This window comes from Austrofundulus limnaeus, unplaced genomic scaffold, assembly GCF_001266775.1.
Source record: "Austrofundulus limnaeus strain Quisiro unplaced genomic scaffold, Austrofundulus_limnaeus-1.0 Scaffold391, whole genome shotgun sequence".
In the NCBI taxonomy this organism is placed as follows: Eukaryota; Metazoa; Chordata; class Actinopteri; order Cyprinodontiformes; family Rivulidae; genus Austrofundulus; species Austrofundulus limnaeus.
Window position 1 is genome coordinate 258259 of NW_013952793.1, and position 13757 is coordinate 272015.

General features: G+C 37.3%; 1 protein-coding gene across 1 annotated transcript in view; it reads right to left on the bottom strand.

The window, feature by feature from the left end:
• The window catches only part of kcnh2b (potassium voltage-gated channel, subfamily H (eag-related), member 2b), a gene marked incomplete at its 3' end in the record, with an annotated part of 194411 nt that overhangs the window by 142361 nt on the left and 38293 nt on the right, over positions 1 to 13757 (bottom strand). Inside the window, 1 exon segment of the mRNA XM_014023805.1 lies at positions 4348 to 4578. Coding sequence (XP_013879259.1) covers positions 4348 to 4578 — 231 coding nt within the window.

Here is a 13757-nt window from a genome sequence, read left to right on the forward strand (position 1 = left end):
ATATATATATATATTATTTAGTGTGCACAGAAGTGGTTTTTACCTGCTTCTAGCCAATATTCTGACAGTTCTGTAGATACCAAACATGTGTATGTCTAACTAAAAGAACTTAAAGTAATTAATGTAAAAAACTGGGGGTTTGAGCTTAAGAAATGAATGAACCAATCGGCGTGCGGCCCGCGGGCCGCCAGTTGAATAGCCCTGTCCTAAGTTTTCATCGGTCACATTCCACTGTGTAAAACGTCTGTTTTATCCCCTTTTATGAGTTTGTAATGGTTTGACTCTCTTTATGAAGTGATTGCTGGTACAGTCGGCTCATGAAGGGTTTTTTTATTTGTTTTTTATTTGTTTTTGTTTTTTGTTTTTTTTTTTTTTGAAGCGAGAAGCAAAATACAGCGTGTGAGCGCTTTCAGCAATTAAAACATTACCTCCTCCCCCTTGACGCACACACTCACACACTGTCTGGTCTAAAAACTAACTTAGCTTCCAAAATGCAGAAATCAATCTGTTCTCCTCCCGTCTCCAAACTTTGAGGCCCAGCCAGAAGCTCTCTGTTTACAAGCCTGGTACCGAGAAACTGTTTTGATTGGTTGTTTGGGAAATGTGGTGTGTTTGTGGAAATGGGAAAAATGGGTTTCTTGGTGCAGTGACGCACTTCCTGGTCACACAACGTTCTCTAATTGCGCACCAAATGCGTAAAAATGTGCACATTATGGCAAAAATTACTCATCATTAAATCTGTTTTTATTTGGAAATTAATAAAATTGCTGTTCAATCCAGTTCAAATGAACACTGAAAGCTGTCACTGTTTTTTTACTGAAGCCCTGTCAATGCATCACAGCTTTCGAGCTCAGAGGGTTAAAAGAAATAAAAAAAATCCTGTATCCGCATCGTGATCCGAAACCTCACCAAATTTACAGGTGTGTTACTTTGGCTAATCCCCACATGTGGTGAAAATGGCATGACAATCCGTCCAAAGGTTCTTGAGTAATTTGGTCCACAGACAGAACGACAGAATGACAGCCGGACAGACAGACATACACGACCGAAAACATTACCTCCTTGGCAGAGGTAAAAAGAGATGCAAGGTTTTTGTAGTACAGCACCAATAGACTTGTTAGTTTCTGCAACAAAGTACGAGGCCTAAGCATTGCTTTTGAAGTTCAGCAAGAGGTTTTCAAGTAATTAGGTGGTACAGAAGTGCGTGCATGTTCTTAGTCTATGTGTGCATGGTCCTGCTGCAATTTACCAAGAATTATAAATGAATAAATAATCAAGCTGAAAAGCAAATGGAGTTGGACAGTTGAGCGTGGGATCAAAACGGAACCTTCCATCACACCACCTATGTTTAGTTTGAGTCTGAAATTAGGTGTATGTGTGTACTTGCGATAGGGTGCAATGTTTTTTTTTGCATTCTTTATATTTTTATTTTTATTTACTTTACTTCTGGGTCATGCCAACACAGTTGCTATTCTTATGCAAATCATACAGACTTCTGGGTTGTTTAGGTTGCTTTGCGAGATCAAAAGAGATGCTATTATTATCCTTTGCTGATGGTTGTTTTTTTTTCCTTTGTGAGCATGAAGACAAAAAGTTGAAATGAAGGCAAAGGGCACAAGATGAGATGGCAAAGTGTTTCTCCTCAGAATGCATTATGAATGAGGTGCATCTGCAGTGTTCAATCAGCTGCTCTCTGATGGCTTGAAGGTGGTCCATGGGGGTTATTTAAAACTGTTTTGTGTGTGGGTGGGTGTGTGTCCTTGTGTGTGGCCATGAACAGGTGAGTTACTGGGGTCACAGGAAGTAAAGATAAGGTATTTTCTAATAACAGATAAGTGAACTTAGGTCAGTACAAAGAAGGGGTTTGGATGTCCAGTATAAAGAGTGTCTAAGTAAAGTATCATTCTCATCCTATCTAGGTAACTTGGAAATGTTTGTAAAATCTCACATGTGATGTGTGATTCAAATTTTAACTTGAAGAAACAAATCTGTTTTTTAAACTGAGGCCTTTACACAAAATGGAATTATTTTAATTTGTTTAATGGCTTTGAACAGGTGATCCATGATTTTATTACATCCCAACTAGATTACTGTGTTAGGCAGGTTGGCCTCTCATGACTGCAGTTAATTCTTAACATTAACAACAAAATGAACAAAAAAAAAGTATGAACTTATCTCCCTGGTTCTCACCTCCCTTCATTAGCTCCCTGTTTGTTTTAAAATTGATTTTAAATTTTTATTGATGACCTACAAGGCCCTGAACGGACAGGCCTCTCTATCTGTCTGACCTTCTACAACCTTATGTTTTCTCCAGGCCCCTTAGATCTAATGATCATTTACTTTTAATTGTCCAGATGTCCAGTCTGGTCCGTTGTTGTCATCAAGTCTTTTTAATTGTAGTTCTGATACAGTGGAACCAGCTGCCTCTTCAGGCTTCAGTTCTTGCTGTGTTTAAGTTTACTTGAAGAGACCTGCTAGAATGTATGGTTTGCAGATGATGACATGAACAAAAATAGAGGAGGAGGAGCTGGAGGTGGAGGAGATCAAGATGTTTAGATGTGTGCAGAGCAGGACTACAATGTACAGGAGGAGCTGTCAGAGAGGAAGAAAAGAGGATGACCACAGAGAAGGTTTAGAGTTGTTGTGAAGAGGGATGCTTGAACAGGGTGAGACCCCTAAAAAGCAGAAAGAAGAGGACGGCCGTGCCAAAATTGACATTTTTGAGCTTTATACCATGTTATGATATCATTCCCTCATCAAAAACATGCCCATTGTTGCTTTGACTCATTTATGTATTTTTGAAAATATCTTTGAATCCCCTGTGGTAGCCATGTGGAGCTGCCTGAACACTTCCTACAAACCAATGCCTTTTTGTACAAAGCTCCTCCCTGGAGCTCAGTCTGCAGCAGAGCCCCCACCCCACAGAGCCCCCATCCCCAAAGCACTGTTTGAAAATGTGCCGAAGTGGGAGTGTCCAAAACAGTAGGAGGTTCTTAAAGACACAAAGGCCATTTTCAAGGCGTTTAGACAGACTATAATGCACATTCAAATTTGTTTTTCATTTATACAGCATTTTCAAATTAACTGATGGTAACATAGTCACTTGATTGTGGTATAGAATTGAACTATGTGCCTAGAAAATACATAAGCCCAACCTCCACCTACATCCCTTTAAAGGACGTTCATGACAAATGAGCTTTTACCTCTGTCAAAGCTCGGTAATATACAGTACAACAAAGGCTTAACACTAAACTAACAAACAATGATTTGATTTGTTATTTATTAATGAACAACTGTGAAGTGTTTCAGCCCAAATCGAAGCCTTGTCATTTACTGTATACTCCTGCCATTAAATCGCTAAACTATTTTAGTAATATAATTTTAATTAATTCTGGCATCCTGGTTTTCTTTGTAAATTATAAATGAACCTCAATATTATATTGTGGGTGCCAGTTTTATTCTAAGGGGATTAAGACTGAGCAATGGTGCAGTGATTTATTTATTTATTTATTTATTTATTTTTTATTTTTTATTTATTTATTTTTCAGTCAGCGCTGTCCTGTTTATCTTCCTCACTATGTGCCACATAGCTGCTGGTTCTAAACTCAAAAGCTGACATAAAAACATGAAAGCAACTTGCAGCTGAACAATGTCACATGCTAATTTTGTGATCTATAGATTTATTGACAGGTAAATAATAGGGTAAAATTATTTAATGTCTATAATTTATTGTTATGTGGAAATCCTAGTTGGAGTTCCTACTGAACTAGGTCTAATACTTGTCTCAAAGACAGATGGCAGCATATTTCTGTTTTTTTTTTTTTCATCTCTTGTTTCCACTTTCATACACGGTTTCATCTTCTCACTTTGGTTATTCCACCTCGTGGCTCTTTTCAGAACCTTTCTATGAACCACTTCATTCTTAAGTTTCCAGCTTCAGTTTAACCTTTTTTCCATCTTACTGTCTTTCACTTCACCTCAAACATCAAACCGATGCTTTGACATTAGCTCAGGATGTTGCTTACTTTATAACTTTGAGCACTTTGCCAATATGGCTGCCAGTAATTGCCAACCAGCCCTATTTTTCCATGTCCTGATCCAGCTGATGAAGGTGTAGAAACACAACTGAAAATACTCCAAAAATGTTTCACATTTACTTCTCTCTTAGGTTCATAATAGGTGATATGCGGAGTCAAGTTTGTTAAACTAAAATGCAACTCATTAAAAATAAAAAAGTTGTATTTCAAATTAATAGCAAGATGCCACAGCTTTAAGCAGTTGTTTTTTTTTTAAATGGTCACTAAAACTAATTCAGAGCTCTGTATTTATTATTGTTTTACTTCCTACCGTCTTTTCGGTATAAGATGATCTCCACTTTCCTCTCCTCTGACCCCAGCAGGGCCTGAGCCATCTGGGCAATAGCCAGTCGCTTGGTGTCCGGACCGTACAGGAAGTTACACGTACAAGGCTTCTGCATGATCTCGGCCCGCGTGTAGCCACACATGTGGCAAAACCCATCGTTACAGAAGATGATGGCGCAGTTCTCCACTCTCGCATTGGCAATCAGGAACTTACGACCTGTAGACAGAGTGAGAAAAGTTTCTGCTTTAAGAATGGGGTCTTTGATAACACAACATCAGAAGAATAAGGTAATGTAAATAAATAAAAATAAAAAAGGCTACAAAATCAAATCAGTGTAAAAAATAAAAGGTGCCCATTTGGAGGATGGATGTGCAAATGTGTGTGCAAATTACAATCATACTGACAGATGTTTTGTCCTTTTGCAATCTTAATTTGATAAGATTAGTGCATAAAAATGATTTATGCAAGTTTCATAAAACGTCTGTCTATGAGCAATGGTGAATAAAGACATGAGTTGGACAAATGTCTGAAGTCAGATAAGAGCTAAAGTAAAACAAAAATAAATAAATAAAACTTGTGACTGCCATCACCTTGTGTATCAAAGGTTTAAACAGAAATGTTGGGTTATGTTAGTGCTCAGAGTATGTGATTTCTGTTTTAGCTCAATATCTGTAGAAATAATTATACTTAACTTGTGTTAAGTTTAAATCGCTCTGATGCCATATTAAATTGGGTTGACTACATGTAGTTGTACCTCCATTTTTTACATTTATGAGAGTTCCATTAAAACCTGTTAGTGGCTCATGAGTTTCTAAGAGGAAATCACAAGGAACTGGGCAATAAACAGAGCTCAAACTGAATTATGACATATCAGAAAAGTAACAGGTCTTTGTCTGTTGTGTGAGCTGCAAGTGTAGTAGAGATTAGCGGGGTAACATATATTTTATATATATTCACAATCTCTCTGAGCCATTGTATGTTTTTTTCTCATGCTTTTGCTAACAGCTTCTCAATTTTAGGATGACAATTGAAGGGCACAGAACTCCAAAACAACCTTAAGTTTACAGCCCAGCTGTGGACAGCTCTGTAAGAAGCACTTGGACTGACCTGCGAGTGAACAAAGATGAGATAATGTTCATGTATTCAAGTATAACAGAAAACCCAACCCCAGAGTCTTCAGTAGAAGAGTATGTTGCCAAGGCTGAAAGAAGCAAGCTGACTGATGTCCAAAGTAAAACTCATATTTATTGTGTATCCTCCATTAGAGCCCTCACCACAAGGCCAACCACATGTCAACAAAGACATCTTGTGCTGTTAGCTTCCTTCAGCCTGTGAGAGGAGGTCAGAGTAATGACAGAACGGTGTGGCTGTTTCCCCACAACTCACAGGCTCACAAGGCCACAAACATCCTGCCGTTCTTTTCTGAGAAGAAAAACACCACACAGAAACAACTTTTCTACTCATTCAGTGTGGCTTTGTTTGGTTTCTTTTTCCTTTCCTGAAGTTCAAGGGGTTTATCAAAGAGACACTCTTTTAAGGAATGAATGGACCTGTGGTGGGAGATTGTGTTAGACACTAAAGGTTTGAGGTTCATACAACCTGTGAGATATTAACACATCACTGCAAGCTGTACTGAAGGCTTTGTCAGTGGTATACATAGAGGCAATATGTAGACTTTTTCCCTCTTATATTTGTAGTCTAATTGAAAAGAGAGGTAATGGCTCTTACTGGATCCACTCGCAGGCCTATTTGATGCTATCTCCTTTTGCACCGACTGAATTGTTTACTCTGCACAGATACACTGCAGAAGCAATGATAACAGAGTTAAAGTAGACATATCATGCTTTTTAAATCTTTCTTTTGCACATTTAAATCCTTCAGTTGGGGTCTATAAAGTGGAACTGCAATGATTTGGTCTGAATTCCTTATTGTAACTCCACAAGACCCTCTTTCACCCCTTTTCTGAGGTGTGCCTCAGATCAACTCGTTTTGAGGCTGTTACTTTAAATACAAATGAAGCGCTTCATACCCCGCCCCCACCAACCTCCAGAGCGGTCCATTCTAGTTTGATGGAGAGAGGAGTTTACGACTATATAGCGGCACCAAAAAATTTTATTTACAAATTATTTAAAGTAGCAATATCATGTAAAATAAACTTTTTTGAGTTTTATATCATGTTATAATGTTATACTCTCATAAAAAACATGCCCAAAGCCTTGCTGTGACTCATTCGTGTCTGTTTGAGAAATCCTGCAGTGTTTTTCAGGAAGCCATGCTGAAAAGCAAAACGACAGGTGGGGACCAGAAACGCCCCTGGGACATGTCTTTAAGCCAAACTTCCTCATGGTGGAGCAGTGGAGCACACCCCGCCCATGACTCCTGCAGGCTCTGGAAACTTAAACTGTCTGCTCTGCTCTTAACACTACTGCTCACTCAGTGAAGCTCTTTTCAGATTAAAAATACCTTTGAGGAAATGTAATTTCAGATTCCAAGTAAACTGCATCATGGCAGGCCCCCCGCACCGAAGTGGGCGAGACAGAAGCAGAAGGAGGTTCTTAAAGAGACAGAGACCAATTTCAAGGCATTTAGAAGAGGAAGTGATGAGAAGATAAGTTTATTTTCTATTTTAACATAAAAACAGCATTTTAAGAACAGCTAAAGGTGACATAAATACTTTATTATGGTGTAGTATTTAAATATATGCCTGAGAAACACATAATATTGCCCCTTTAAAAGAAGTCAACAATGTAAATCTTGTCCATCCAGCCTTACATATTGGTGCCAAAGTCTGACCCAGAGGAGAATGAAGACCACCAAACTGTATCTGGTAAGTCCAGAACTTATTTATCAGTTCTGTTGCAAATAAAACTGACATAATAGTTCAGGAAACGAAAAAGAAAACACTTTTCAAAATCCCACAAAACCTCGATGAGTCTTTTAGTGTTTATTAAATACTATAAGGGACTTTTTTTTATCAACACTGACAGTATTTTTTAAAAACAAACATTAAACTAGCCTGTACATAAAACAGACAGTTTTGTCTAAAATGTGAATGTTAACTACTGTGAAATACCCCACCCACCATGCACACTTACAGCTTCAAAGACACAGTATAATTCACAAACGTGAAATTCAGAAGGAGCAGATTTCTGTCAGGTTGTGAAAGAGCGAATCAGATCTTCTAGCCTGGCAGACTTGTGAGGCCCCTCAGGATATAATCTATTTTTGCTTTTACGTCATATCGTTAGCTCTCATCTCAGCTTCAGCATTAGGAGACGACTTTTGCTTGGGTCTGATTCAAAACAAGTCTTCACCGTCGAAGTGAAACGTCTGACTTCTAAATAAATGGGATCTTTTTTGTTTCTGATTTTTAAGATACCCTCAAGTCATTAACCCTAAAACCTCCTTTTCCTCTATTTTATGAGCGCTGGATAAAAAAAAAAGGGTTAGTAATAAAAAATATACAGTTTTCAAGATTTTGGAAGCATTGCTGCTGTCCTCCTTAAAATCCTTAATGGATTGCTGCTGATTAATTAAACTGACAGAGCCTCAAAACACAAGAACTTTACCAGGAGATCCGACTCCTTCCCAGCTCACCTTCATGCTGTCTCGGAGCACTCATCAATCAGCATCATGCTAAGGGAATCAAAATGGGCTTAGCTCATCTTTTCAGCATAATGTGAGCATCAATCAATTCGGGGCTGCCTAATGACAACGTCTGTACCTATTTGAGAAATGTTATGTGACTTAGGCTGTGATAATGGTGTGTTTTAGGCACATGGCTGCCTAAAACACACCATTATCACAGCCTCCCTCTCATTCCCTTCATGAAAAACACACATCATCTATCAAAGCCGTCTCCCCTGAGTTCAACAGGCCAATCTCACAGGAGACATAAACCAGTAACCAGGCCTGTTCACATATTCATGGAGGAACTAAAGAGCAGTTAGGTGGATGTGCTTCACAGCCTCGCTTTCATGACTTACAGCAGCAGCACCTCAGAGGCACATAAATGCTGATGAGGTTGTCTGGCTGGAATAGGAAGAATTGAGTAAGTATGTGATTGTATAATTTAAATTTCAATTCCCAGAGGCTTGAAAATTATTTTTCTGATTAGTGATGACCGAAAGACCTAAAATGCAAATTTTTTTCTCTACTTTCCATGTTCTTTATGTATTGCAGCCAACTTGCTGTTTAACTATGCAGAAGGCGTGTAGGTATAATCCAGACCAATTCAAGCAAGTACTGTATGCATGTATGGATGGAATACAGAGTTTTGTCAGAAGATTTGCCACACGTCATAAATAGGAGCACTATGATTTAACCAAAACAAAAACAGTGTAAGAAAAGGCAATAAGAACAAAATAAACATCCTGCTCAGGATTGGAGATCAGCTGGCTTCCTGAAAACGTTCTACTAATTAACATTTAATAAAATAGTGTATATTAATGTACTGTATTATAATTAGATTTAAATAACTGTTATTACATTTGAACTAAATGTGGGTGAGCTGTTATTGTTGTAGTGACCTGAGATAACCTTTGTTGTGAATTGATGCAATATAAAAAAACTGAAATGAACTGAATAACAGTGCATTAAATGATGATAAAAGAAAGGTGGACAGCAGGAAATTCAGCAAATACAATATGAAGGCCTGTTATATGAAGACTGATATTTCTCAGATTTCAGGATACAGCATGACTTGAGGGAACAAAGATATTGCACCTGGGAGCAGCACAGACTGGTATTACGCCTCAGTTATTCAAGAAAAAGAATGCAATATTTGAAAACAGTAGGAACTCTGTCCAAATCAAACAGGAATACTGGGAAAAGCAATGTGCAGTCACTGATAACAGTTTTTTTATATTTTATTGTCTCGTTTAATAAAACAGAGACATGCATAAATATTTAACTTATTTTGACTAGTTGTGACATATTAGTAACCTTTCAAAACAAAAGTGTAATTTCAAAAGCCAGCCTTAGCTTTTCTTTAGTAACTTGAAAACTACTTTTCTTGAAGGAATCTGAATTTATTGTTGCTTGAGTGTCAACGTTTTAAACTGAAAGATTGTACAATCTGTTGTATGTGCTGGGGAAGAGTCTCAGCTACCCCCACACTAAATTTTACCTCAATCTTTGTGAAAATGGCTGCAGTCCTGGCATTTATGTGTTTGCTAAGTTTAATTAACTGTGGTGGGCAATTTGAATGAGGTTCAGGTTATTCAGTTGTAAATGTACAACCAAGTCATATAAAAAAGAGAACAGACTGCAAGTGCAGAGAGACCTGACAAAAAGCATTAGAATATTTTATACTGGGAGTACCTGATGGCAGGTGTTACTTTGGAACATGTTATAAAGCATTGGGCCACATGCAAGAACCGTTCGTACAAACAGATTTGTTCTTAAATTGTGCGTACGAGTGATTTAGGAGAATTTGTGGCATTCACCAATGTTTTCTTATTCTACGATTTTTTTCAGATACGAACAAAATTCACGAGTGGTCCAGACCTGTCGTATATTTTACGAGCAGTCAGTCTGCTGTTATCCAGATGGGTTTTCTTCATTAATAACTTTATATTTCGTTAGTTTGAAGATATTTCGAGTTGAAAATAAATCACAATCCATAATTATGTTGAAAATGGGTTATTCTGTTTGAACTGGAATTCGATTTTAACAACATAAATTGATTAGATTAAATTAAACTGGCTATTAATGCTGCTGTATAACACTACAATATTAATATGAAAATCTCAAACAACAAAATAACTTAAATTACGCATTAATTGAAGTTTGGAGACATTTTAAAATGCGTCTTTTCAGAACCGGATCTGACACTTGCGACGGCCGGGAAGGGGGAGACAGCCAGGCGGGGTAGCGCTCTTCCCTCTGAATGAATGAAAACTATGTGACACAGTTGTTTACACTGATATTAAAAATATTTGACCAAAGAAAAACCGAAGTAGGACTAGAGAGAGATAAATATGATTTAGATTTTTATTTCTGTGACTTTATACGACCCACAGGAGACACGACATTAACAGCAGTCGTCATTTCATTCCACTGCTTTAAAGCAGATCCATTAAATGCAGGCTGAAGCTGCTAAAAATGACTTTTTTTTTGTTGATCTCCAAGAGCAGGACTCATCAGTTTACGCAGCTCATTTACACACTTTTCCTGAAGATAGAAGAGTTTGTTGAATCTGACGTGACATGTTCGTACGAACCCTTTGTACGAACAAAAGTAAGAGAAATTTAGGATTAGAATACAAACATGTTCTTGCATGAGGCCCAATGTGCAGAGAACGTTTAGAAGAGTTTTATAAATACATTCAAATGACAAACTGCTACTGCCAAAGGTGTCAAGTCATGAAGCACAAATACTTTACCTAAGAAGGAATTTTGGTTTATTATACTGGAGTAATTATTTTCAGACGACTTTTTACTTCTACTCCTTGCATTTTTAAAATGGCTGAAAATGCAAAAGGTTTTTCATTTCTATTTCACTTCGGCTTGTTTTCATTCTGGCTTGTCACTGCTCAGAACAAAAATACTTCAGATATATGGTGCCTCCTGGACAAAGTGAATTGAACTGTGGTTAATATGAGATGTATAAATATTTACCATTCTGAAACCCTGTTGGTTTGTACGATCCAACACACCTGTACATGACACAAACTGCATCTCACTCCAGCAGAACATGTCAGATGTATGTAGCCTAGTATGAAGATGATGTGGCAGGGAAATAAGAAGCTGAAACAGGCAGCCAAGTCCAGCACATTTTCAATTTCAACATTTATATAACATTATAGTTATTATGGCTTTTAGAAAAATGTGGGGTTATGTACTATGGGCCACTGTGGCACAGTATAAGCTTTGATCTTTAATGGTGTTTTTTTCCCCTTAAATTACTTTTACTTTTATACTTTCAATAGTTTTAAATTCAGTACTTTTACTCTTTTACTTGAGTAAAAAGCTCGAATTGATACTTCCAAAAACGTATTTTTAAACCTTAGAATACTTCTACTTGAGTAATGGATGTGAATACTTTCGACACCTCTGGCTATTATGATAGGGTCATTGGATTTTAGATACAGATACAATATATATTTGCATAATCAAGCTTTTATTTTGTAGCAACATTTGTTTCCCCTTTAGCCTGTAGAAATCTATGTCAGGTTCGCAGGAGGAAAATGAATTCTAATCCGTATGGAGGAGAGTTGTTTAAATAAAAATATTTATTTTAACAACACAAAAAGCTGACAGGGCAGCAAAATAAACCATAACACTAGAAACAACAATGAAACCAAAAGAAGAAAAACATGGGCAAGCCATACAATGATCCAGTGAGGGTGTGGAGTACATGACCAGTATTTAAACAAACAGAGGAAATGAGGAGATGAACAACAGCTGATGAAACTACTGATTGGGAACTACTGACAGGTGTCTGTAAATGACTGAGGAGGGCAGTGACAGGTAACATCTGAGGCATAATGATAATGAGGAAACACAAGAGGGAGGAAGACACAAGACAACAGAAAACACACATTCTCACAGTCTATAGGTTCAAACAAGATGCAGTGGTGAGGAAAATGGTGGTTTTATTTGGAATGATGGTGTCAAGAGGAAAAATCTTGTATATACACGCATGTTCACAACTGCTCACAGACAGGTGCTCTGATCCGGGGGGTTCTGACTGGTCACTGAGTGTGTATATATGTCTATGTGCATATACAGACAATATTTATGAATGTAGGCATGTATAAACAGTATGTACATCTTTATATATGTATGGGTGTGTGTATATTTATATATGCCCTCCATGTATTTATCCATTTATTTTTCAGGTGAGCGGACAGATGTTGAGTGTGTGGTCCTGTGTTTTGTTGGTGTATATTTAATATACTTCTATTCTCTATTTCAATCTTTCTAATTACTTCTCTCTCTGTTTTTCTCTCTGTCTCTATTTTCTCTTCACTTAAAAAAGTCACTTATGATGAAGAAATAAATAAACTAAATAAACTAATATTTGGTTTCGTTTTCTACTGAAGTGACAAAAAAAGGAATGATGGTGTCAAAATGTGTCTAACACAGTAAAGTTTTGCACATACTGGGACCATAAATAAACCATGTGGTCATCAATGATAGTAAGAGGCCAATCCTTTGTGAGGGAGAAAAACGTGAGGATCAAAACCTGTTTCCACGAGCAGATAGGGGATGCTTGTCACCACTGAGCCCACTCCACAAACTTGAGAAATGTTTTTGTCAAAGGTAGTGAGGTGGTTCAAGGCCACAGAATTTACTTCTAACTGTGTGAATATTTGTATTGGAAAACAGCTTCCTGACATCATGGGAATCACTGTCAGCTGGCATGCTGTGATGGCAGCATTCATTTAGAAATGACACTGGGTTTTTAAACCAGCTGTTCTCAATCCTGGTCCTTGAGGGAAATAATTCTGTTATTTTCTCTCTGCCTTTGACTGCAGGTGTATGCGCTGAATGCCTAAAAATGCTGGCTTGGAATAAATATTTTTTAAAGAAATGTGAGGTTGTTTTCTGCCTCAGCAACAAGGAAAAACACATGGAATGATGTATTATTTGAATATAAAGTGCTTTAATAAGAATGAAAGGTTTAAATTCCTCATGTTGAAATATATTTAATATGTGGAGCACTACAACATTACGTATAAATACATTGTCTCTTCTTTGCTAGAATAGACCAAGAGTCAAAATTAAAACAATCCTTAACTCTCATTCTGCAAATAAAAATGCAAATGATTTACTCTGGTTTACTTAGCTGTACAAAAGTGATTTCTCTAAAATCCAAATAATGTTTCAGCTCTCCGTACTATTTCAGGTTTTGCTTATTATTTTGACTTGTTCTGATCCTGGGTGGACACTGTGCTGAAGAAGAAGAACTGCTGATGTCAACAGTGTGAGACAGCTGACAGCAAGGGAAGAAGCAGAAGTCTGGTCCTATTGTGACAGCTCACTGTTTGTTTCTGTTCACTTGGGGTTGCATTCTGAAAAGAAAAAGTTTCTCAAAAGTGTATAACGATGAATTTCAACCCATACAAATCCGCAGAAAAGTGTTGACAAAAAGTACCTGCTGCCATGTTGTTTCTGTGTCCACTTCTTCTCATTAGAGACACAAAGCACACAGAGAGCTGTGGTATCCACAAAACAATGTCAGACCAGCACTGCAACACTTCCTCTGTGAATTGAACTCTCATTCAGCATTCACACTTTTTTCCTGTGTAGAAGATACTCCAACATAACTTCTCATATTTAACCTAATTAATATCGACTAATATTAATATAGTTAATATAYGAGGAAACGGGTTCTTTTCGATTTTAAATACTAATAATAATAACCATCACCTTTATTATGACCAAGAC